We start from the raw sequence: 24,710 nt of genomic DNA on the forward strand, positions 1-24,710 counted from the left end.
GGTGATTCCATAAGTTTTGCCAGGGGTTTTATATATATATATATATATATATATATATATATATATATATATATATATGTGTGTGTGTGTTTCAGGAGGTTATTTTGTTTTTGTTTGTTTTCTTTAATTATGTTTAATGAAGTAAAATATGATCTGCAGTCTACACAAAGTGTTTTATTTTGAAAATGGGCTGTATTGATTTCCTGCCTGGTTCAGTTGCTTTTTCTCTTGAGATCACCACAGCAGAACAGCTACAGAGCCACATGTCGATTTTATTCATTTATTTTTTGGCTGGATGCGCTTTCTGAGGCACAGCCACATTTTCCAGAGAACAGGCACAGGTGGACTTGAACCGACAACCTTCTGCTTTGAAGCGAGTGCACTAACCACTTGGCCACCGTGCTGCCCCTCCTTCCCAGATCGATCTCTCGTGTGCAGGTTGACGTGTTCAGTCTGATTCTGGCAGAAATCGATTTGGCGAGTATTCTCCACGGAGCAGAGAGCTGTTTGTGAGACGCACAGGAAATGCGCCACATCGCTGCTGGTTTAATCACAAACATAGTCTCAAATGGCCACCATCAGCTACAACAGGACCTGTTCGAATTTGAACAGTAGTCCCACTGTGGTGTGCATCTGTCGGCCTCAAATACGAGTTGGAGTGAAATGGGAACGGGCAGGTGCTCTTGTTTTTGGGGGTTACAGTGGGTGGTGATGTCTGAACACAGATCTGATCTGCTACAGATAGAAATCTCTCCTGCAGCTTCAGCGTTTGAATTCCAATTTCAAACGTTTGATGAAGAGACGAGTGGAATCACGTACCAACCTGTTGTCCTTCTCTGTGGCAGCGTCTCCCGCACACGTTCATCTCCGCTCTCGTGCAGCGCGCCGTCTATCACACAGGTGTTTGATATTCATGGTCTATCAGCGTGGAGCTCTAGCAGGACGCATCACAGAGAGACGGAGGGGAGGATAAGTGGGAGAAAGGGAGGGGCAGGGGGGATGAACAGGGAAAAGGAAAGGGGGGGGCAAGGGAACAGGAGGTGTAAATGTGAGGATGGAAAGCAGAAGAGAGCGACAGCGAAGTATGAATAAAAAAGAAAAGACGGTGCGACAGTAGGCGGTGGACAATGGTTTCCTCGCCCGAGTTCTCTCCACCAATTATATCCTTCACTGCCGCCTCCTCACCTCCCTCCTTTGGTTGCTTTCTTCCATTTTCTCTGCCATCTTTACTGCTCTCGCTCTCTTTACCCTTTCAAACAAGACGGCCACTTTTTAAAAACCCGCTAAGCGACTTTTTCTACTCACCATCAACTGGGTTTGTTTGGCCCAAATGTTAGCCCGCAGAGAAAAGCACACGTCACTTCGCTGAGGAGAGCACAAAGCAGCCGATTTGGAGGCCAAAGGTGAACGGTGTACAAAGACGGCAAGCGTTTCAGAGGCGAAATGCAAATAAGGGAGGAGGTGAAAAGTGTGCATGAAAACCGGGAGGAGTGGACGGAGAGAAATATAAACAAGATGGAATAGAGAGAAAGAAAGTGAGGAAAAATTATAGGTGGCATAAAAGAGGTAAAAGATTTAAAAAATAAAAACAGCTAAAACTCTAGTGTGGTCAGAAGGCAGAGAGACACGTAGTGTGAGAGAGGATGGAGTGGTCGTTCGGTCTGGTGGTTCTCTTTTTGTGTTCCACATGGCTTCATCTCTTTCTGTCATCCTTTCATTCACGCTCTCTCACTCTTTCATTGTCATTACTCTTACTCTCGTCAATCCTTTCTGCGTCTCATCTTTTCACCCTCGTGCTCTCTCTCACCCATAGCCCCCCCCCCCCCCCACACACACAGACACACACACACACATCTGCTTTACTTTTACTTTCTCTTCAGCTTTTAAAAACTCATCAGTCAGGCTTATCCAAATATTGAGAAATCTCTTGAAATAATCCACAATTAAAGAATTATTTCATCTATCAGAATTAATAAGAGTTAATAAATGTTACATTTTGAATTATGCATCACCTTGACATTTGCTTGTTTACAATTGTTGCAATCCCAGTAATTTTTTGTTTTTATTTATTTCTTTTTCCAAAACAAAGTACTGTATTTGTGCATCACAGTGTGCTGGGCATTCCGTGTCAAATTCTGCCTGAAGAGGATGTGAACAGATGCATAAACATGTTACATTTCAATAAAATGTCTGTTTTCATTACAAATAACAAATGAATCACAAATAACTCACCCATTTGGGAAGGTTTTTGTCCTGTACAAATCCTTCTTTCATGCCGTTGAAATGTTTTGCACAGTTATAATAAAGCAAAAAACTACAATATCCCTGCCTGTTTGAATCCAGGTGACTCTCTGCACTTAAATATGCCGTTTCTTGCTGTCTCTTTTTTCCTCCTCCTTAAAGAAAAAACATCCATCTGCCACTAGAGATGTCATTTTCCCATCAGCCTGTCGCTCAAAACAGTTGGTCATCTAGACTGTTCTGCCACTGATGACATGTCAACCTAGCTAGCCACTGTCCTGGAACATTTCCTGACTCTTTAGTAGTAACAGCACATTTCAACTTAATATATCCAGCACACAATGATGACATTGCCACAGGTCAGATGTAGTAAAGGCAAGATAAACATTGTAAAAACGTATTTTTTGTGATATGTTGAGGTCACGAAATGAATTTACTTTAATGTTGGCATTTAAATTAATTTGTGGTGTGAATTTAACCAACTTTCTTTAAAAAGTAGTTGTCAGCCCACAACTTCAAAACTCTTTCAACAAGTTGCTGTAAATGTTTTTTGGCAGTGCGTGAATCACCATATCTGAAGAATCCAGTCTCGGTGTACCACAGCCAACACAAAAATGTATACGTAGTTTGGACTATCTATGATTGAGAGTTATGGGGTAAAAGAAAAAAAGAAAAATGGTGACAACGGCCCATTTTGTTTTGTGCAGGTGTCAAAAGTTAAAGTTGGTGCGATTTTGTTAAAAGGTGATGCAAATTATTGTTCTATTTCATTCCTCCTGACCGCCAGAGGGCGGTGCTTTAGCACCTGGATAACTACATGTGCGCAGCACAGAGGTCGAGAATATATACCAACAAAGTCACACCATTGAATGTGACCTGGGTGACGTCACTGGTTGTCTTTATATACCAGACGCACCCAGCGCTCGCTTCTTTTCTACATTCTCGCATTCTTAGAGGTTGAGAACGCATTTAGCTGCGATTGCCGCTCTCGCTTGTAGCCTCGCAACCCACCTTCGGTTGGAGCTACGTGCACTGCACACGTCCTCCAGAGGCTGCAAGACACGGCTTCACCGTTTTTTGTATTCTTTGACGCCTGTCGTGAGTACACCTTCCTAAACGCGGGGGGTGCGCGCCTTGCCGCTGCCCTGCTGGATATTTTCCTCTGTGCACATTAGCTGTGTTGTTTCGATGAAAGCTGGCTATTTGTTTAGTTGTGTCGCTAACCCTGTTAACTACGTGGTAGTGTGTGTATCAGAACCAGTATAGTGTACTGTGTTGGGCTTGCTGTGAGTGTTTTCCACTCCTTGAAGTACTTTGTCTGCACTGCTGCCATTTGCTAAGTTTAACAGCTCCGCTAGCAGCTAGTGTTGTCGTCGTTGCTCTAAGTGACTTAGCACTTGGGCTGTGAGTTTTTTCGGCTGTGTGCATCGTGTTATTACTGTGGCTGAGAGTGTTTCACGCTCCGGGCCTTGTATTAGCTTTTACACTGTGAGTGTTTCAAGCTCCGTCCCTCGTGTTGAGTCTGCGGCTGTGAGTGCTTCACGCTCCGTGCCTCGTCTCAAGCCGACAGCTGAGTGCGCTTCACGCTCCGTGCCTCGTGTCGAGTCTGCGGCTGTGAGTGCTTCACGCTCCGTGCCTCGTGTCGAGTCTGCGGCTGTGAGTGCTTCACGCTCTGTGCCTCGTGTCAAGTCGACGGCTGTGAGTGCTTCACGCTCCGTGCCTCCTGTCAAGCCGACGGCTGTGAGTGCTTCACGCTCCGTGCCTCGTGTTACTATTTCCACTGCGTGTGATTCACGCTTTGTCTTTCCATTTGTAACCATCAGGGCTTGCGTTAGCCATCTGCACGCAGTCCACAATGTTGACAGGGCCTTTGTTGCATGGCTGTAGTACCTGTTTGGCTCTCTTGAGCCCAGATGATGGACATATGTTTTGCCCCTCCTGTCTTGGGATCGGACACCTGAGGGAAGCCCTGACTGGCGATGCCTGCCTTAATTGTGCCAGCATGCCACTGGCAGAGAGATCTGCTAGACTTGCGGCATTGGAAAGTGGAATATCTAGTGCGACTTTGGCCTCCAGCCCCAGGAAGGACCCAAAGCGCCGTAAACGCCCACATGCAGGAGCCCCTTCTGCTAAGAAGGTTACTCATGACCATGCTTTTGCTGAAAAGGTCGAAACGTTGACTTCTGAGTTTGCTCAGATTAAGTCCTTGCTTCTGAATCTACAGCCTAAGGATGCAGTGACAGTTCCTGCTGTCCCTAATGGGGCTGATCAGACCAGTGTAGTTACTCAGCAGGAGGACGATGTCGTGTCTATTGCTGCAACTGATTCCTTGTACATGACAAGTGATATAAACTGTGTGGAGGATGAGGATGAGAGGAGTCTTTCTCCAAGCCATTCATTAGTGGGCTGCAAACCGAACCTGGACTATCCTTTGTCAAGCAAGTTGTTCAGTTGGCTTTATCCAGGCTTGAGGTCGACAATCCCCCTGCAGAAACCACCACTTCAAGTGCCTTTTTCAAAGTCACTCAGAAGCCTGAGTTCAACGTTCCAGTTTCACAACCATATATCGAGGAGCTCCACCGATGTTGGGCGGACCCCAAATCATTGACCCATCTATCACAGGACTGCAGAGCCCTTAGGTCTATGTGTGATTCAGCGCAGTATGGTCTGAACCGTATGCCCACCATTGACAGCATTATTGCGAACCTGGTTGTGGCTCCAGCTGATGCTGCTCGGCCGGATGCCCGCTGCCCACGCCCTTAGTGTAGGGTCACTGATGACATCCTCACCAAAAGCTATGACATAGCTGCTCGCATCGGTCGCCTAGGCAACTCACTGTCCCATTTAGCCCTTGCCCTCTCAAAGTCTTTGAGGGAGGCAGAGGTTGATGATGCTACGCAAAGTCTTAGTGATGCCTCACTCCAAACCTTTGCTTATATGTCCAGAGAGCTTGGCAGACTGATGTCAACCCTTACCATCACTAGACGTCAGGTGTGGCTTGCGCAGTCCCCCCTTTCCGAATCCTGTAAAGGCACACTCCGTTCGCTGCTGGTTCTTCCAGGCCAAGTATTTGGACCTGCGGCCCAGCAAACTTTAGAGCGTGCTGTCGAGTCTAGTAAATCTCGGCAACAGTTTGTTGACCTACACCGGTCTTCCAGACCTCAGCCAGTCAGACGTGCTACAGCTTTTTACTCTACATCCATGCTTCTGCTGACTCCCACAGCTGCACGTGCTTTTGCAGTTGAGGGCCAGCTCTCCCAGCAGCCTGCCATTCGTGAGCCTACAGACAGACCCCCGAGAACTGAACGGTTTCGCAGAGCTTCCAGTAATCGCGCCCAGAGGTCCTCAGGGATGCGAGGCAGAGGTGGTCGGGTCTGACTGCCAATGTTTGGCCCCCAGCCGTTTTTCACGAAATCAACTCAGCCACTGGGAGGCTCAAGTTCAAGACCCATGGGTCATTTCAACCTTGTTCGAAAGTTACAGAATTCAGTTCGGATGTCGTCCTCCAAAGTTCAATGGGGTGAGGATGACTGTTGTTTCCAACTCGGTGCAGTCTGCTGCCCTACAACGGGCGATTTTGGAACTCCTGGAGAAGGGGGCCATAGAGTCAGTTCACAGATCAGACCAGCTCAGGGGGTTCTATTCAATTTACTTCCTTGTTCCAAAGAAGGATGGTGGCTTTCGTCCTATCCTTGATCTCCGACGTCTGAATCGTTATATCAAAGTGCTGCAGTTTCACATGCTCCGCGCAGTAGACGTCCTTCAAACTATCACACCAGGAGACTGGTTCACAAGTGTCGACTTAAAAGACGCCTATTTCCATGTGCCAGTGGCGCCTCATCACAGGCAGTTTCTCCGCTTTGCTTTCGAAGGTCAGGCATACCAGTTCAGGGTGCTTCCTTTCGGCCTCTCTCTTGCCCCTCGTACATTTACCAGATGTATGGCTGCAGCACTAGTCCCACTGCAAGCTCTTGGATTGAGAATCCTACCCTACTTAGACGATTGGCTTGTCTGCGCTCCGACTCAGGAGCAGGCGCACAACGACACAGCTCTTCTACTGAACCATGTCTCTCATTTAGGACTCACAGTGAACTTTGCAAAGAGTTCTCTTGTTCCCAGTCAACAAACGACCTTCATCGGCATTTCCATCAACTCCCTGACTATGACTGCATCGCCAACCCCGCAGAGAGTGGACGATGTAATTCGTCTCGTCTCACACATTCAACGGGCTGTGACGCTGCCTTTTGGTTTGCTGCTCCGGTTGATGGGCAAATTGACTGCAATGTCGCTAGTGGTACCTTTGGGACTTCTGTTCTTACGTCCCCTACAGATTTGGATCAACAACCTAGGCCTCAACTCGAAGTTGCATCAGCACAGGCTTGTACGACTCTCCAACCAGTGCCTTCTGCACCTCAAACCCTGGGGGAACGTGGACTTCATCTGCAAGGGTGTCCCTCTAGGCTCTGTTCTTTCTCGCCAAGAGGTGGTTGTTACAGATGCATCACTCAAAGGTTGGGGGGTTGTGTGGAATCACAGGATGGTGAGGGGTGTCTGGAGTCCCCAGGAGAGACTCCAACACATAAACGTGCTGGAGCTTCGCGCTGTGCAACTGGCTCTCAAGCATTTCCTCCCAGCCCTGAGAGGAAGACATGTTCTTGTCCGGTCGGACAACACGTCAACAGTCTATCACATAATCCATCAGGGGGGCACCAGGTCCAATCACTCATTGGCAGAAACTCGGAAGCTTCTCTTATGGGCGTTGCCTCGCCTTCAGAGTGTCAGAGCAGTTCATCTGCCCGGTGTACAGAACAGCGCAGCGGATTTACTCTCCAGACAGAAACCACCACCGGGAGAGTGGAGACTGAACCCATTTATGGTCCAAATGATCTGGCAGAAATATGGTGCAGCGGAAGTGGACCTTTTCGCTTCAAGCACCTCGACACATTGCCCATGATGGTACTCCCTCTTGGAACCAGACAGCCCGCTGGGGCAGGATGCATTGGCTCACCCGTGGCCGGATTGCCTCCTTTATGCCTTCCCTCCTTTCCCGCTGCTGATGTTGACACTGCACAGGATAGATCAGAGCAGCCACAGGGTGCTGCTGGTTGCTCCATTCTGGCCTGGGAGGATTTGGTTTCCCATGATTTACAAACTCCTTGAGGGAGAACCTTGGGCTCTCCCGGAGAGGAAGGATTTGTTGTCACAGCTACAGGGGAGGATTTGGCACCCTCACCCAGAACGCCTTCAACTGTATGTGTGGCCGTTGAGGGGCCAGACTCCTTGTTAAGTTCTTGTGACCAGGCTGTTGTTCAGACTATCCTTAATTCACGTGCTGCTTCTACCAGGGCTTTGTATGACAACAGATGGAAGCTGTTTGCGCGGTGGTGTGAGAAACAAAAGTTAGACCCGGAGCATTGCCCTGTGCCTATTCTCCTCAAATATTTACAAGAACTGCTGGAGAAAGGACTTTCTGTCGCTACCTTGAAGGTTTATGTTGCTGCAATCTCTGGCCGGCACGTCTACGTTGATGGCCGGTCAGTGGGTTCACACCTCTTAGTGTGTCGTTGTTTGAAAGGTGCTCTACGTTTGCGGCCTCCAAGGCTTGCACGCGTACCTTAATGGGACCTTCCTCTAGTCCTGGAAGGTTTAAGCTTATCCCCTTTCGAACCAGTTGAAAGTGCTGATCTTAAATGGGTGTCAGTGAAGACTGCCTTTCTACTTGCACTGTCTTCGGCTAAGCGGGTGGGAGAGCTCCATGCCCTATCAGTCACTGGGGACTGTTTGCGATGGAATTCTGACGGATCTGGGGTTACGCTGTGGCCTAATCCGTTCTTTTTACCCAAGAGAATTTCAACTTTTCATGTTAACCAACCAGTTTCCTTGGCTGTGTATGTCCCGCATTCTGATCCAGGATTATCTGTTTCAGGTTCCCTGTGTCCTGTCCGAATGTTGAAGCAGTACATTAGTGCGACTGCCGGGATCCGGAAAACGGATTCCCTGTTTGTGTGTTACGGTGATCACAAAAGAGGCTGTGCTGTCTCAAAGCAGCGACTCTCGCATTGGGTCGTAGATGCCATTTTACAAGTATACAGGTCCAGAGGTCTTCAGCCTCCTAAAGTTACATGCCATTCCACCAGAGGGGTGTCCACCTCCTGGGCTGCACTGAGAGGTGTCCCTTTGAGTGAAATTTGTGCTGCTGCTACGTGGGCTTCGTCCTGTACCTTCGCCCGCTATTACAGACTGAATGTGGCCGCTCCTCCTGCGGTGACTTCGGCGGTGTTGTCTGCCTCCACTCCCCACTGCTGATGCGAGGTGAGTGACTCTTCGTGACCTTGTTGGTATTAAGTCATCCAGGTGCTAAAGGCGGTCAGGAGGAATGAAATAGAACAAGAGTTACGAATGTAACACGGTTCTATGAATTCCGGATGACCGCCAGAGTTGCTTGTCACTCAGAGTCTTGCGAGTTCATTCCGAAAAGAAGCGAGCGCTGGGTGCGTCTGGTATATAAAGACAACCAGTGACGTCACCCAGGTCACATTCAGTGGTGTGACTTTGTTGGTATATATTCTCGACCTCTGTGCTGCGCACATGTAGTTATCCAGGTGCTAAAGCACCGCCCTCTGGCGGTCATCCGGAATTCATAGAACCGTAGTTACATTCGTAACTGTCGTTTGAACTCATACAATGAATCAACAAAATAGTTTTGACTCTTTTGAATGACTGGTGTCTCATTGTTGGGAATCAGGCCAACATCCATTGGATGGATTTGGTAACATACAAATGTCACCGTGTCATGGGATCACTCAGCGTAACAGTTCATGTTTTTAAATCCTATTAGCTCAACAAATAATTTGCATCACTTTTTGCTAAAATTGGAGCAAATGTTTTTATGCTTGTATAAACTGAAGTTGGCCTTTTGTCAAAATTTTTGCTGTTTTTAACCGTATTATTCCATACTTTTCAACGATAGATAGTGCAAACTTTACTTTGTTTGTAGTCCTTATGATCAGGCAGTGCAGTATACATTTCTACATGATTGGACCATTTTGAGACCCCCATCTGGCCCTTCTGTGACGGTTATCGCACATATTTGTCTGAGCTGTGCTACACTGACACTGGTTCGAACGTCTTCTGTGGTATCACAACCCTTGCTTGGCCCATAGACTGTGTTGATAAATGAAGGCCACAACAGCACATCTGTGATCGAAGGACCCGTCTCTAACAACAATATTTTGCACACATATGTGCATGCAGTATATATGTGTATATATGTGCAATAGCCTTAGGTATGAATTAGTGGATTTCAATGTGTTTTGCATTCTGATATTTATGACACGCATTGCTATGTTGACATGGTACGTTTGCTAACGTGCTAACTGTGGTTAATGCTCATAGTTGGTGGCTGAGACTAGCACTACAGCATATTTTAACCACTAACACATGTTGGCGTACACTTGCACGATCTACAGTTGTTTCTTTAATCTGGCCTGTATGGGGTTAAAATTGTCTCATTAATATTTGTAAATGCACACAGGGTGATTTGCAAATGTGTTCAGATATCCACAAATGCAAATTTCATATTTGTAACTTGTAAATTGGTCTTTGCAAATAATGTATTTGCAAATACAGTAGTGTTCAGAATAATAGTAGTGCTATGTGACTAAAAAGATTAATCCAGGTTTTGAGTATATTTCTTATTGTTACATGGGAAACAAGGTACCAGTAGATTCAGTAGATTCTCACAAATCCAACAAGACCAAGCATTCATGATATGCACACTCTTAAGGCTATGAAATTGGGCTATTATTAAAAAAAATGTAGAAAAGGGGGTGTTCACAATAATAGTAGTGTGGCATTCAGTCAGTGAGTTCATCAGTTTTGTGGAAGAATCCCCCACACTGGGATTCTTCCACAAACCACACTGCCATCTAGTGGATATCCAGTGTGCGTGAGTGTGTATTTGCGAATCAGTAGGCATTTGTTTGTGGATCTGTGGATTTCGCGAAAATGTCTCAAAATTACGTCACAGAGGAAAGCGATGAATGCGTGTAATTGGTGATCCAAATGCTGAAACTCAATTCACAAATACAATTTCCAGTTTTACAAATGTAATTTTTTTTTTTTTTTTTTTTTTACAAATTAAGTTTTATATTTGCAAATAAAACATTATTTGCAAAGACCAATTTACAAGTTACAAATATGAAATTTGCATTTGTGCATATCTGAACACATTTGCAAATCAATGATTATTTGTAGATCACCCTGCGTGCATTTACAAATATTAATGAGACAATTTTAACCCCGTAGGCCTGTCAGTACATTGTCAGTGCAACAACGTAATCCACAAATCCTGTATTTCCTTCAAAACCCCATCCTTTTATGAATTCTAACATCTGAGATTTTTGTCAGATTTTAAGTTTTGTATTTTTTTTATTAAGTTAAATTATATATGATATTAAATTATATTAAATGAAATCATGTATTAAAAAGGATTGTAAAATCCTTGGTAAACACAATTTCTTTTTGTTATAAATTGCCTAAGACAGAAATCGTAATTTAATGGGTGAAAAAGATCATTTATTTTCTTTATTTTCATTTGCAAATCTTAAAATGTAGCAAATTCTACATTATTTTCCAAATTCTTAGGCACATTTAATGCACATAAAACCTTTAAAATGGTAAATGGGCTGCATTTATATATTACTTTTCCATTTATATCAGAAGCTCAAAGTGCTTTACAATGAAGCCTCACATTCACACTGATGTCAGGGTGCTGCCATGCAAAACGTTCACTACACACCGGGAGCAACTTGGGGATAAAGGACCTTGCCTGATGGCCCTTAGAGATTTTCCAGCTAGACGGGGGTTTGAACTGAGGATCCTCTGGTGTCAAGCCCACTGCTTAACCACTAAACCGTCACCTCACTGTTTTACCTTCGCAGAACGTCTGCAATATATAGTAAAATATGGTCACCTTATGAATATACATGATGTGGCTAATAACATGAACACATGTTCATAATGCACATAATTATTACAGTAATGTATAATATATATATATTTTTCCAAAAAGATGAATGTAGAATTCCTCTAGCATTAAGAGCTGATATTACAACGGCAGCTTGCTGCAACATAACCACATTACAGCCACCATAAACGGAGCTTCCTAAATAATTAAAGTGCTGTTGTTTCTTAATGTTCTTTTGCTGCTGCTTTCACGGCTTTTATGCACTTTGGTCTGATTTGAAACTTGACAGTTTTCCCAACATTCTTTCTGGTTTGAATTTGGTGGCGTGTTCTTTTCAGGTAACATTAATTTGGCTTTTTGAAACCTGCAGATACCCTGACAGCAGCGCTCGCGCTCCTTTTATCGCCCTCACTCCCTTTCCCAATTTGTGTCTCTCTGCATCCCTCCTCCTCCGTTCCACCCAGAGCAATTCCATCTCTCTCCCTGCAAACAAAGGGAGCTAATGACATGCTGACACCGAGCCCGATGATTGAATTCATTAGGCGTGCACAATAATTGCCAGCGAGAGCGTGCGCGCACCCATCTATTCAGAGGACAGCTGTCAAATAACAAGCACGAGAGAATAGCTTTTTATTGTTGAGCTGGAAGAGAGAGGGAGGGTGGAATGAAGGAGAGAAGCACCTGTTGTGGAGGGGAAGGCAGAGAGCACTCGTCATGTCAATTAAGCCGCTGCATTCATGTGCGTTACTGCCAACTTCAGGCCGTCTTCATCATACTTTGCATTCGAACCAGCTGCATAAACTGTCAGCAGTGATCTTTGGGTTATTTATGAGTATGTTTGTTTAAAAAAACCTCAATGTCTGACTCGTTTATGGAAACGTTGCTTTGTAAAGGTGGATATAACGCTTCAAATTATGAGTGTCGAGGTCCTATTTAAGGAATTCATTTCTCAGGATTTCGTTGACGGCTAAAGATTGAGTTTGTGTTTTTAAACTGAAGATATTTGGTTGTTGAAGGCAGCCGTTGATTGAGCCGACCGCTAATGTCAACAGACAGTTTTCGGGCGTTCTCTACAGAAACATTTAAACATAATTTGTGGAACTACTGTTTTGGATTAAGTTGCCTAAATTCGGGGTTGGATACTTGAGCTAATTTCCTGTTTCGATGTGAGGGTAAAGTCACGGGGATATTTTTACTGGTCTCTAGTATCCGTTGACGAATTGTGCAGTGGTGGTGACAGATTTGGCACAAGTTGTTCAAGTACAGATTTGTTGAAATTGTTTCCACATTATGTCTTGCCTGGAAAACACACATGGCAATAATAACAGTCAGTAACTTATTAACGATTGATGTAGCAGCACGATGGTCTAAGTGGCTAGTGAGTGAACTTACTTGCAAAACAGAAGGTTCCCAGTTCACGACCACCTGTGCTCCATTCTTCATGTACATCTGGACTTGTGTCAGGAAGGGCATATGGTGTAAAACCTGTGCCAAATTAACATGCAAATCCACATCTGATACGCTTTGGTGACCCCAAGTAAAGTGGGAGAAGCCAAAGAAATGACTAATAATGCTGTAGTGAGTACTGTATTTGGGTAGTATGACAGGCTACAATGGTGAAGTGAGGTAACTCCTTCTGGCAGCTAGCCTGGGTAACCATGGGTAAGTGTTTGTGCACCCTGGGCACAGACAGCCTTGGCCACGACACAGAATGGTGGCCGTGCTTTGTCAGCTTGGCAACTGGCAGTGTCAGTCCATTCTTTGTCAATTCTGGCAGCTGACAGTGTCAGTCCATTCTTTGTCACGTCTGGCAACTGGCGGTCGTGTCAGTCCATTCTTTGTCACTTCTGGCAACTGGCGGTCGTGTCAGTCCATTCTTTGTCACTTCTGGCAACCGGCGGTCGTTTCAGTCCATTCTTTGTCACTTCTGGCAACCGGCGGTCGTTTCAGTCCATTCTTTGTCACTTCTGGCAACCGGCGGTCCTGTCAGTCCATTCTTTGTCACTTCTGGCAACCGGGGGTCGTGTCAGTCCGTTCTTTGTCACTTCTGGCAACTGGCGGTCGTGTCAGTCCGTTCTTTGTCACTTCTGGCAACCGGGGGTCGTGTCAGTCCGTTCTTTGTCACTTCTGGCAACCGGGGGTCGTGTCAGTCCATTCTTTGTCACTTCTGGCAACCGGCGGTCGTGTCAGTCCATTCTTTGTCACTTCTGGCAACCGGCGGTCGTGTCAGTCCATTCTTTGTCACTTCTGGCAACCGGCGGTCGTGTCAGTCCATTCTTTGTCACTTCTGGCAACCGGCGGTCGTGTCAGTCCATTCTTTGTCACTTCTGGCAACCGGCGGTCGTTTCAGTCCATTCTTTGTCACTTCTGGCAACCGGCGGTCCTGTCAGTCCATTCTTTGTCACTTCTGGCAACCGGGGGTCGTGTCAGTCCGTTCTTTGTCACTTCTGGCAACTGGCGGTCGTGTCAGTCCGTTCTTTGTCACTTCTGGCAACCGGGGGTCGTGTCAGTCCGTTCTTTGTCACTTCTGGCAACCGGGGGTCGTGTCAGTCCGTTCTTTGTCACTTCTGGCAACCGGGGGTCGTGTCAGTCCGTTCTTTGTCACTTCTGGCAACCGGGGGTCGTGTCAGTCCATTCTTTGTCACTTCTGGCAACCGGCGGTCGTGTCAGTCCATTCTTTGTCACTTCTGGCAACCGGCGGTTGTGTCAGTCCGTTCTTTGTCACTTCTGGCAACCGGGGGTCATGTCAGTCCGTTCTTTGTCACTTCCGGCAACTGTCACTTCCGGCAACTGGCGGTCGTGCCAGTCCGTTCTTTGTCACTTCCGGCAACTGTCACTTCCGGCAACTGGCGGTCGTGCCAGTCCGTTCTTTGTCACTTCCGGCAACTGGCGGTCGTGCCAGTCCGTTCTTTGTCACTTCCGCCAACTGCCGGTCGTGTCAGTCTGTTCTTTGTCACTTCCGCCAACTGCCGGTCGTGTCAGTCCGTTCTTTGTCACTTCCGCCACCTGCCGGCCGTGCCAGTCCGTTCTTTGTCACTTCCGCCACCTGCCGGCCGTGCCAGTCCGTTCTTTGTCACTTCCGCCAACTGCCGGCCGTGCCAGTCCGTTCTTTGTCACTTCCGCCAACTGCCGGTCGTGCCAGTCCGTTCTTTGTCACTTCCGCCAACTGGTGGCCGTGCCAGTCCGTTCTTTGTCACTTCCGCCAACTGGTGGCCGTGTCAGTCCACTTGGTGTCATTACTGTCCCATCAGAAAATGTTCATTTTCCTCGTTTTATTCTAGCAGATTATTGAAAATTTACATGATGAAATGAAATGGTTTTTCAATAGCTGCTGAATCCACTACTGCGTTTGACAGCAGTGGGAGGAATGAAGAGATTGAAAAGCAAACTCAGCAACACAAGAGCTCTTAAATGTTTGATGTATTATTGATTAGAAATGATTTACTTTGACATTTATTTCTTGATAGAAACTAGATACTTGTAATCTGTATTCTTACCAAAAAAGGGGGTAAAACATGTTCTACTTTTTCCATGAGGACAGGCTGTTTTATCCATCAAAAGTAGTTACCATAAAGGGAATTTTCCTACCTGTTTGAACAGTTACACCCAAACCTGATTAAAATCTGACTTTAATTTCAGCCTGACTCATTGTTAAAAGTTGTACTCAACCACCTACACGACTCAGAATTATTGATTAAGCAGAGAATTGTTCTTGAATTTAGAAGATTAGCCGCTGCCTGCTTCTGCTAAGTACCTGATTTAACATTTACAAGAGCCAATGTGTTTAACGCTAATATATCAGGTGTAGCTAATGAGCTCGGCCCCTGCTTTACCTCCCTGCTATCTGCCCGCGACAGTTTAAATGAAAGTGTTTTTCATTAACCTCAAGTGGCCATAAAGTTGTCCTTTTAGCTTTCTGCTCTTTGGCTTACTCACGGGAGCACGGTGATCTTTGTACTGTTGGATGATCTCCTCATACTTATTATTCACACCACAGACTTCTTATTTCTTGGAAACCTTTGGTGCTTCATATTTTTAGAGAAGGAATTTTGAGATGTGAGTTGTTTGATTTTTAGGAAAAGGGGCGGCACCAGCACTAAGTCCATGGTTTGTTGTCCCTTTTTGCAGAAGCAAGAGGAGGATGAGCTGGTTCTGACTCCCGACGGGACCAGGGAGTTCCTCACGTTTGAGATCCCGCTCAGTGACTCGGGTTCGGCTGGCTTGGGTGTCAGTGTCAAAGGCAACCGTTCAAAGGAGAACCACGCTGACCTGGGCATCTTTGTCAAATCCATCATTAATGGCGGGGCGGCTTGCAAGGTTGGGGTCTTCTTCTGTGATGAACCAAGGCTTTGAGTGGAACATAAACATAACTGTCAGATTTTAACATCTTTTTGTCAGAGTAGATTTAGCGTCTATGTGAAGAATATTTTTTAGCGCTTCTTTTTCTGGGGATTATGTAAGAGCACGGTTTGAATGGTAGGAAGACAATCATCGAACTTTGGTATCTTTTAAGAGTCTGTATGTTTTCTCCCCATTTTATCAGTTCTGCAGAAGGTACAGTATACTCAAAGGAATATTTTGGACTTCTTGATTGGACAGTTTACCTTTGATTTCATACAGGTCCAAAGAAACAATTTTAAAACACCCCAAATAAAATTTTACCCTAAAGGTCACTGCACTGTATAAAGTGAGAAGTCACTTGGTTTTTGTAATTAAATGTGAATTTGATTTAGCTGCAAACAGCTTGATGAAGAGATTAGAAAGTGAAGTGGGAGTGGAGCTGTAACATCACAGTGTCATAACTGTTCATAGAGATTGACAAATTATTTAGGTTAAAAGCACCATTTATACTTCAAAAAGAGCTGGATTTTGTTTATTTGGTATGAAGAGTATGCAAAGACTTGGGCTGAGATAAAGCTGTCTTGAAATTTTTGGAAATATTTGCCTAATGGGGAAAACGTTGTTTATTTGAACCCAAGTAGCTTTCAGAGTTTTAGTAGGATCATGATGATCATGACCATATTTTTCTGGAATGTCAGTCATGGATTCCCCCCGGCCTCCTTTAAAAAAAAATGTGTTTGGGAGACTATTTGTGAAAAATACTGCATTATCATCTATGTCCACATGATGGCACTGTCTACATGCATGACAAGCTTCTCCTGTATTAGGGTGCATCATTTTCCCCCTTAGTCATAGATTTCTATGTCACCACTTTAAAAATGTTACGTTCCACAAAATAATAATTGTGGATTTTGAGGTGATTTGGTGAATGTTTAGGGGGACCACAGTGAGGTTATAATTCTCTGCAAATTTAACTTTGCAATTTTCTTGATTGATGATAGACTAGTGGCATATTTTATCTGATCCTCAGATAAAATAAAGACAGTGTACTCTGCCTATTGAAACTTCTGGAAAAACTTTCCGGGCAGTTTTATTTTCCAACAACTTTAAGTATCAGTTTCACTTTCAGTTTCATACCTCATGTCATTCTGTTTGTTAGAGAAATTAGCACAGACTACAGCATTTGGAGAGGAAACATCTCTCTCTGCCTTCGATTGTGTTAAGCAACAATATAAACAATACGTGTTTATTAAAAGTTCTTTGAAATCATAAATATAGATTTTTTTTTTCCTATTTTTGAATAATTTCAAGGCCTTGGTGGTCCCCTTAAATATGTTTTGATTTTTCAGAAATTTGTGTTGTAGTAATTTCTTGGGTAGTGTAACAAAATAAATCGAGGCATAAGGTGATTTTCAAAGCTTTTTGAAAAAAGAAGGTAAAATGATGCACCCTATCCTGTATATTGAATGAAGTATTGTTTTCACACTCCAGAGTAGAAGGTGGCATTAACATACCATTAAGCAGCATGACAACCTCCTTAAAACAAGAAGAACTTCATGAGAGAGATATTCTATGTTGCAGAATGAGTGAGTTGAACTCATGCTCTCAAACTGAAAGATCACACTCTGGAATAGAAAGAGGGATTTTAACTTTCATACTACTTAACACATTTACTTGAACTGTGTAAAACAAGAACAAAGCCAAATCTGTAATAAGGCTGTTATGTTTCACAAAAGAATTGGTCAGTTGGTATCAGTCGAAGTCAAGTCGAAGCTTTGTGATGTTAATTCAAATTTAATTCTGATTTAATTCTAGTTGTCTAAATGTAGAACCTCACTACTCATCATATTCATGTTCAAATGTTAAATATCCACTGAGACTTGTTCTTGTTCATTGACAGGACGGGCGGCTGCGAGTGAACGACCAGTTGATTGCCGTCAACGGGGAGTCGTTACTTGGCAAAACCAACCAGGATGCCATGGAAACGCTACGTAAGTCCATGTCCACAGAAGGCAACAAACGTGGGATGATCCAGCTCATTGTTGCTCGACGCGTGGCCAAACGCACTGAGGTAAAGAACAGTGTGAAAGATTTTTCTTGAATATTTCCACATATCCATATCATAAGTATAATCTCCCCATCAATGACAATGTTTTTTTCTCACTTTAAAGAGAGGCCTCTTTCATTCTTGGTTAAAACTTTCTTTCTTTCAATTGATCTTCTTATCATCGGTGATCATTACTGCCTCTGTCATTACATATAAATTCACCTTTTTACTGTGAAATACGCAGTATACTGTTCTACCGTTTCCAAGCTTATCTTTAGGGTCCTGATGCCTCCCGTCTTACAATACTTGGCTCTAACCAGTGACCTAAGGTGATGACTGGATGCCTGTGGTACTTGGTCTCCTCAGAGGATCCTTGAGTATTATATAACGGCTGAGTGGATCTTTGTCATTTGATTGGTGCTTTTGTATGTCACATGACATGGATTATTCATCCCATTTGTGTTGCGTTGCATTTAGAGTGCAATTTGGTTCAATTTAATGTGAAAATTTGGTTCCATTTAGCATGCAAATTTGGCTGTGTACATTTGGTACCTGCACGCTATGAACCCTCCCCACTAACGCGGGCAGCGTTTAGCTGTTTTGCTGATGGACAAAAATTTGAAGGAGCTAATTGACGGTGCTAATTCTTGGAACACACACAAATCCACTGTGCCGTAAGCCTTCTGGATGCATGAAGAGCTGTTAGGAGGAAGTTAGAATGAAAAGCAGGACTAATTTCTGACTTTTTTTTTTTCGCTGCACTGAGGAAGTGCACAGTCTTTTTTTTTTTCTTCTTTTTTTTTCTTTTTTTTTTGATTTGGAAGTACACTAAGTCGGTGCACGGCATCGCGGACGACATCGTCAGAATTATTTTTGGACTCCTATTTAAAGTTTTTGTTGGATTGTTACTGTCAAAGCAGCAGTGATGCACCAAAGCTGGACAAATTTCTGATGTGTTTTGCTGGAGTGAGGAAGCATAGACATCCCATAATAGACAGGTAATTTGGTGAGGTGACCTGGAGCGCTGACCTGCCCATCTTGGAGGATTGAAGCACTGCAGCTGTCAGTCGATTCTCTGGCCTGTTTCTCCGTCGTTATTTACATTTAAGACGTGGAAACTTGTGCTTAGGTCAATTCAAATACATAGATTTGATTTCTGAAGTCGGATTTATTATAACTGTTGATCCTTTCTCCCTATAAGGCTGCAAATGGAGCGTAAAGTTAATAGAAAAGTCATATCATCAAATATCATAATATCAAATGACAAGGATCTATTTTAGCCGTTATATAAAACAAATTAATGCTTTTACATTCTTTAAGTGAAACAAATATTTAATTTGGTGAACATATGTATGTTCCAACTTTCACCAAATTAAATATTCGTACCATTGAACTCATAAAGATTCATTATTTGTATATTGCGTGAATGACTTTGTGTTAAATGAACAATTGCTTACGGGGCTATTCCACAGAGCGCTGTTCTTTGTTTAATCCCGAATAGCAAATCGGGGCACGTTTTGAAGGGTCATAGTAACTTCTTGACCCATCTTTGTCTATCTTGAGCAAACGGTTTCATGTAGTTAAGAGAAATTGGGTTCCAATTTTTGAACGGTTCACAAATTTCATCCCAATTCTCAAAATTGTTGATATTACGTGATAACTTACCAGGTCTTAACAGCTTCAGTGATGTTCGAACTTCTTTAAACGCGGTATTCGTAGTGACTACGGCTTGAAACTTGTTTGATCGTGATCCTGGTGTAGTCTTTGTTGTGGTTTGTGATCATGTCTAGCCGAAAGCTTAGTTCCTTTCTTTCAAATGAAGTCAAAATGAGCAGAATGTTATATGGACATATCTCACATATTGGCTGTCAGCTAGTAATGATGGTGTATTATTACATCGATGTAAATGTATCATTATAATTGTATAGTTTGCTGTTATATTTTGTTAACTGTGGAAAATATCACTATATATATATATATATATATATATATATATATATATATATATATACACACTCAACAAAAATATAAACGCAAAATGGGTTTTGCTCCCATTTTGTATGAGATGAACTCAAAGATCTAAAACTTTTTCCACATACACAATATCACCATTTCCATCAAATATTGTTCACAAACCAGTCTAAATCTGTGATAGTGAGCACTTCTCCTTTGCTGAGATAATCCATCCCACCTCACAGGTGTGCCATATCAAGATGCTGATTAGACACCATGATTAGTGCACAGGTGTGCCTTAGACTGCCCACAATAAAAGGCCACTCTGAAAGGTGCAGTTTTATCACACAGCACAATGCCACAGATGTCGCAAGATTTGAGGGAGCGTGCAATTGGCATGCTGACAGCAGGAATGTCAACCAGTGCTGTTGCTCGTGTATTGAATGTTCATTTCTCTACCATAAGCCGTCTCCAAAGACGTTTCAGAGAATTTGGCAGTACATCCAACCAGCCTCACAACTGCAGACCACGTGTAACCACACCAGCCCAGGACCTTCACATCCAGCATGTTCACCTCCAAGATCGTCTGAGACCAGCCACTTGGACAGCTGCTGAAACAATCGGTTTGCATAACCAAAGAATTTCTGCACAAACTGTCAGAAACCGTCTCAGGGAAGCTCATCTGCATGCTCGTCGTCCTCATCGGGGTCTCGACCTGACTCCAGTTCGTCGTCGTAACCGACTTGAGTGGGCAAATGCTCACATTCGCTGGCGTTTGGCACGTTGGAGAGGTGTTCTCTTCATCGATGAATCCCGGTTCACACTGTCCAGGGCAGATGGCAGACAGCGTGTGTGGCGTCGTGTGGGTGAGCGGTTTTCTGATGTCAATGTTGTGGATCGAGTGGCCCATGGTGGCGGTGGGGTTATGGTATGGGCAGGTGTCTGTTATGGACGAAGAACACAGGTGCATTTTATTGATGCCATTTTGAATGCACAGAGATACCGTGACGAGATCCTGAGGCCCATTGTTGTGCCATACATCCAAGAACATCACCTCATGTTGCAGCAGGATAATGCACGGCCCCATGTTGCAAGGATCTGTACACAATTCTTGGAAGCTGAAAATGTCCCAGTTCTTGCATGGCCGGCATACTCACCGGACATGTCACCCATTGAGCATGTTTGGGATGCTCTGGACCGGCGTATACGACAGCGTGTAGCAGTTCCTGCCAATATCCAGCAACTTCGCACAGCCATTGAAGAGGAGTGGACCAACATTCCACAGGCCACAATTGACAACCTGATCAACTCTATGCGAAGGAGATGTGTTGCACTGCATGAGGCAAATGGTGGTCACACCAGATACTGACTGGTATCCCCCCCAATAAAACAAAACTGCACCTTTCAGAGTGGCCTTTTATTGTGGGCAGTGTATGTGGAAAAAGTTTTAGATCTTTGAGTTCATCTCATACAAGTGTTGCGTTTATATTTTTGTTGAGTGTGTGTATATATATATATATATATATATAAAATACATACTTGAATTAGGTTAAAGGCTACATTTGTCAGCAGGTAAAGCATTTTTTGAGTTTGCCCTCCTCACCTCGGACAGCACTTACAGTAAATAACAGCTCTCTTTAATAAATGTACAACAGAATGCAAAGCAAACCGCTGGGAAGACGAGACGCAATGAGTTGTTTAATGAAATAAAAGTAAGTAGTCGGGTCATAGCAGTTCATCAGCAGCTCCCTTACCCACACACACACACACACACACACACACGCGCGCGCGCTCACACACGCTCACACATGCTCACACATGCTCACTTCCCCCTGAGCTTCTCGAGGGAAGAAGGGGGGGAAAAAAAACCTCGACACGGCTGAGAATCGAGCCGCTCGACTTTTTCCTCCCCTGAATGTCATGTTTTTACATTCTCTCTACACCTTGGCCTGTCGCCTGCTTGAAAGCCGAGGCTGTGCACGACACTGCAGAGTGCCTGCCTGCGCTGACGTGCACGGGCCCACGTGCACGCCCGTGCCTCTGGCGCTCCCTGGATTTGCTGCTGCTGCTGCTCTCTCTTTTTCCAACCTGCTGTGTCAAAGTTTTGATTTCCCTTTGGCCGGTCTGGAAATTGAAAGCAGAGGCAAAGCCTGGAGGTGCACCGTGCTCGTGTGTCTCCATGCGTGCACACATGCACGTGTTTGTGTCTTTTTCTGTACATGTGTGCATGCAGATCTGTGATGCTGCTTGCATTTATTGTTTTGTGTGTGTGTGTGTGTGTGTGTGTGTGTCATGGACTTGTCAAAGCAGCAGGTATTCACGGGAAACGCTGCCTGAATAACAGTGGAGTAGCAGGACCTCGTCAATCCCTGCTCCTGCAGAGCCTGAGGCACAGCCCCGGGCTCTTCCAGTGTCTGGCTATTTATATCAAATAGTGTCCAAAACACTCACACAGCAGGAAAATGATTCAATTCAGTGATTTGCCAAGCGTCCGCAGCATCCCCGTAGACACCAACGCCTTACAGCTGGCTGTCCATCAAACATCAATTAAAATCTAATAATACATAATTACTGCAGGGGAAATGAAGGGGATTGATTTTTTGACATTTACACACACGTGAGATCAAACAGCTGTTTATTTGCTTTTGTCTTTGTATCTTTATTTTTGACAGCTCATCTTAGATCAGTTTGCATGAATCAGACGCTCCTGTTGCTTATACTGTCCCCATGGAAACAACGTGGACCCACAGCTGCGCCGGCGGCTGGCGGGATCGCGGCGTGTTCGGAGCTCAGTTATCAATCTGAATATGCAGTGAGCTGGACTGCAATTTGTCGGCAAACCCCTCCAGCCATTTCACCTCAGCAGGCTAATTCATTAGCGTCACGAAGGCAGCATGCCTGCAGCCACGCGGACATGTTGGCGCCATAAATGACTTTTCCCCCGTGCACGGTTGTTGTGTTTTCTTGTATGTTTGATAATGCTGGTTGTGATTTCAGCTCAGTTTAATTTGGGAAGGTGGTGAAGACTTCGGACAGAGTCCTTGATCACAGACGAGAGTCTTTAGCTGTGCTCAGTGCTTCAAAAAGATCTCCTTAAAAATGTCCAGCAATTCAGAAAAAGATCAAAGTCTCAAAGCAACAGTTTTATTTGCTGGCAAAAAGAGGAAGCAAAAATTCAGTCGTCAAGAACACAAGACAGCATTGATTTCTGCTGGTTTGTGTTCATCTTAAATGACGGGAAACTTTTCCAGCCCAAAGGGTGGTCTTTTCTAAATATAGCAAGTCTTACACCAATAAAAACACCTGTGGATGAGGTCATTTTTGGGACATATTTGCAGGTCTCGATTTATTTTTTTCTTCCTGCTTCGTCCGGCTGTCAGAGATTTCTGTGATCCAGTCTTAAAAAAAAGAAACAACAACAACAAAAAAAAAAAAAACAAAATCATCATAGTTTCCCCACTGGTGTGTTTGTCTTATGACATTTTCTTATGACTATTTCTTGTCTTATGACATTTTCTTATGACTATTTCTTGTCTTATGACATTTTCTTATGACTATTTCTTTATTATGACATTTAAAAAAAAAAAAAACAGCATACATTTTTCTCAACATATGTTTTTGTGCACAATATTTGAATATATCAGATGTGTTTTTCTAAAAGCTGTTAATTAGTCTGTGCAAAAAGAGTGTGTACTTATCCATCTAAACATCTGTTGAGTGTTATCAGTAATACACAACATGATCATCTTCTGGCATTTGCATATCATCATAATATGTTTGTTGTTTGCACATCGCTCGTCTTTGATAAAAATTACACCACAGAATTTCCCAAAGGACCTGAAACGGCACAGAAAGAGCATATAAAATAAAACGATCAAAGAGATGGAATTCCACACAAGCATAAAAAATGAAAGGAAGTATTAAACCTTATACTTGATGTTAACTGCCTGAACGGAGCTTCTATAAATACACACAGGATATATCAGAATATGAAAGAATTCCTGCATTCTCTTGGAATGTTCAGTAATAGTGTTTGAGTTTTCAGACCTGTTTAATTGCTCGTCACTCTGCTGCCAGCCCCTTAAAGTCCCCACATATGTATTTTACTGTTAAAATGGCTGATTTGTTAAACAAAGAGCCCATTTGGCAGAAGGTTTAAAACACACCGTCCATTTAGCGAGTGTAACGGATCATTGGGCAAAGACCTGCTGCCAAAACGCTAGTTATCATCACTGATTGAGGTCATTTGGGTGACTTAACGACGGTGTTCCCCTGCTCGCTGTGTGATTCCGACTGCGACATGATCTTTGTGGGAGGAACTGTCATCACGCTGAACCCACAACCAGTCAGGACTGTCCGCCAGTGAGGGCACACGCCTTCTCAGGCCGCATGTGTGTGTTTAATGGTGACAGGCAAGCTGACCTCCCCGTGAGAAGAACTCTGCCTCCGGTTTAACAGCCTGTTGGGAATCCATGCTTGTTTATCCTGGATATCATGCTGCTAGCATTAGCATGGGTAGCCCATCCATCCGTTATACTGTAACAAGTGTTAGCATAGCTGCTCCCCGCCCACTTTGGATTGATATTATGGCATGTGGGAAATATATGTTACAGATCATATACGAGGTCTGCTAGAAAAGTATCATATAGAAAAGTCTTTAAAGCGGCTGGAGCACTCCTTAATCTGTGTAATCCCCATAAAATCATCGCTGAAAGCCATCTGAATTTTCCGAATGGTGTCCACCTGGAGGTCTCTCAGTTTCTGGAAAAATTTGATGCAGCAAAGCTCCAAATCGTTCAGAAATTTATTTGCAATAAAAATCCGACGAGAGGGGTGGACCAGTGCTCACACAAAGCCTGCTCACAGGCGAATGACGCAACTGACAGGCGTGAAAAAGGCGTGCACACGAAGGTTCAAGCTTGGCTGATGCAATCACACGTGATTCAAATCCATATGGTTTTTGCAAAAAATAAAAAGGTCCGATACTTTTCTAACAGACCTCGTGTGTGTGTATATATATGTATGTATGTATGTATGTATGTGTGTATGTATATATATGTATGTATGTGTGTGTGTGTGTGTATATATATATATGTGTGTATGTGTGTGTGTGTGTGTGTATATATATATAGGTGTGTGTGTGTGTGTGTGTGTGTATAT

At 44.0% G+C, this 24,710-nt stretch overlaps 1 protein-coding gene across 1 annotated transcript in view; it reads left to right on the forward strand.

Annotated features, from left to right (window-relative positions):
- LOC117521318 (partitioning defective 3 homolog) overlaps positions 1–24,710 on the forward strand; it is a 497,351-nt gene that overhangs the window by 290,861 nt on the left and 181,780 nt on the right. The window contains exons 14-15 of the mRNA XM_034182632.1: positions 15,338–15,526; positions 17,451–17,621. Of these exons, the coding sequence (XP_034038523.1) occupies positions 15,338–15,526; positions 17,451–17,621 (360 nt within the window). The remainder of the gene's footprint in view (positions 1–15,337; positions 15,527–17,450; positions 17,622–24,710) is intronic.

The sequence above is a fragment of the Thalassophryne amazonica genome, chromosome 12, assembly GCF_902500255.1.
Source record: "Thalassophryne amazonica chromosome 12, fThaAma1.1, whole genome shotgun sequence".
NCBI lineage: Eukaryota > Metazoa > Chordata > Actinopteri > Batrachoidiformes > Batrachoididae > Thalassophryne > Thalassophryne amazonica.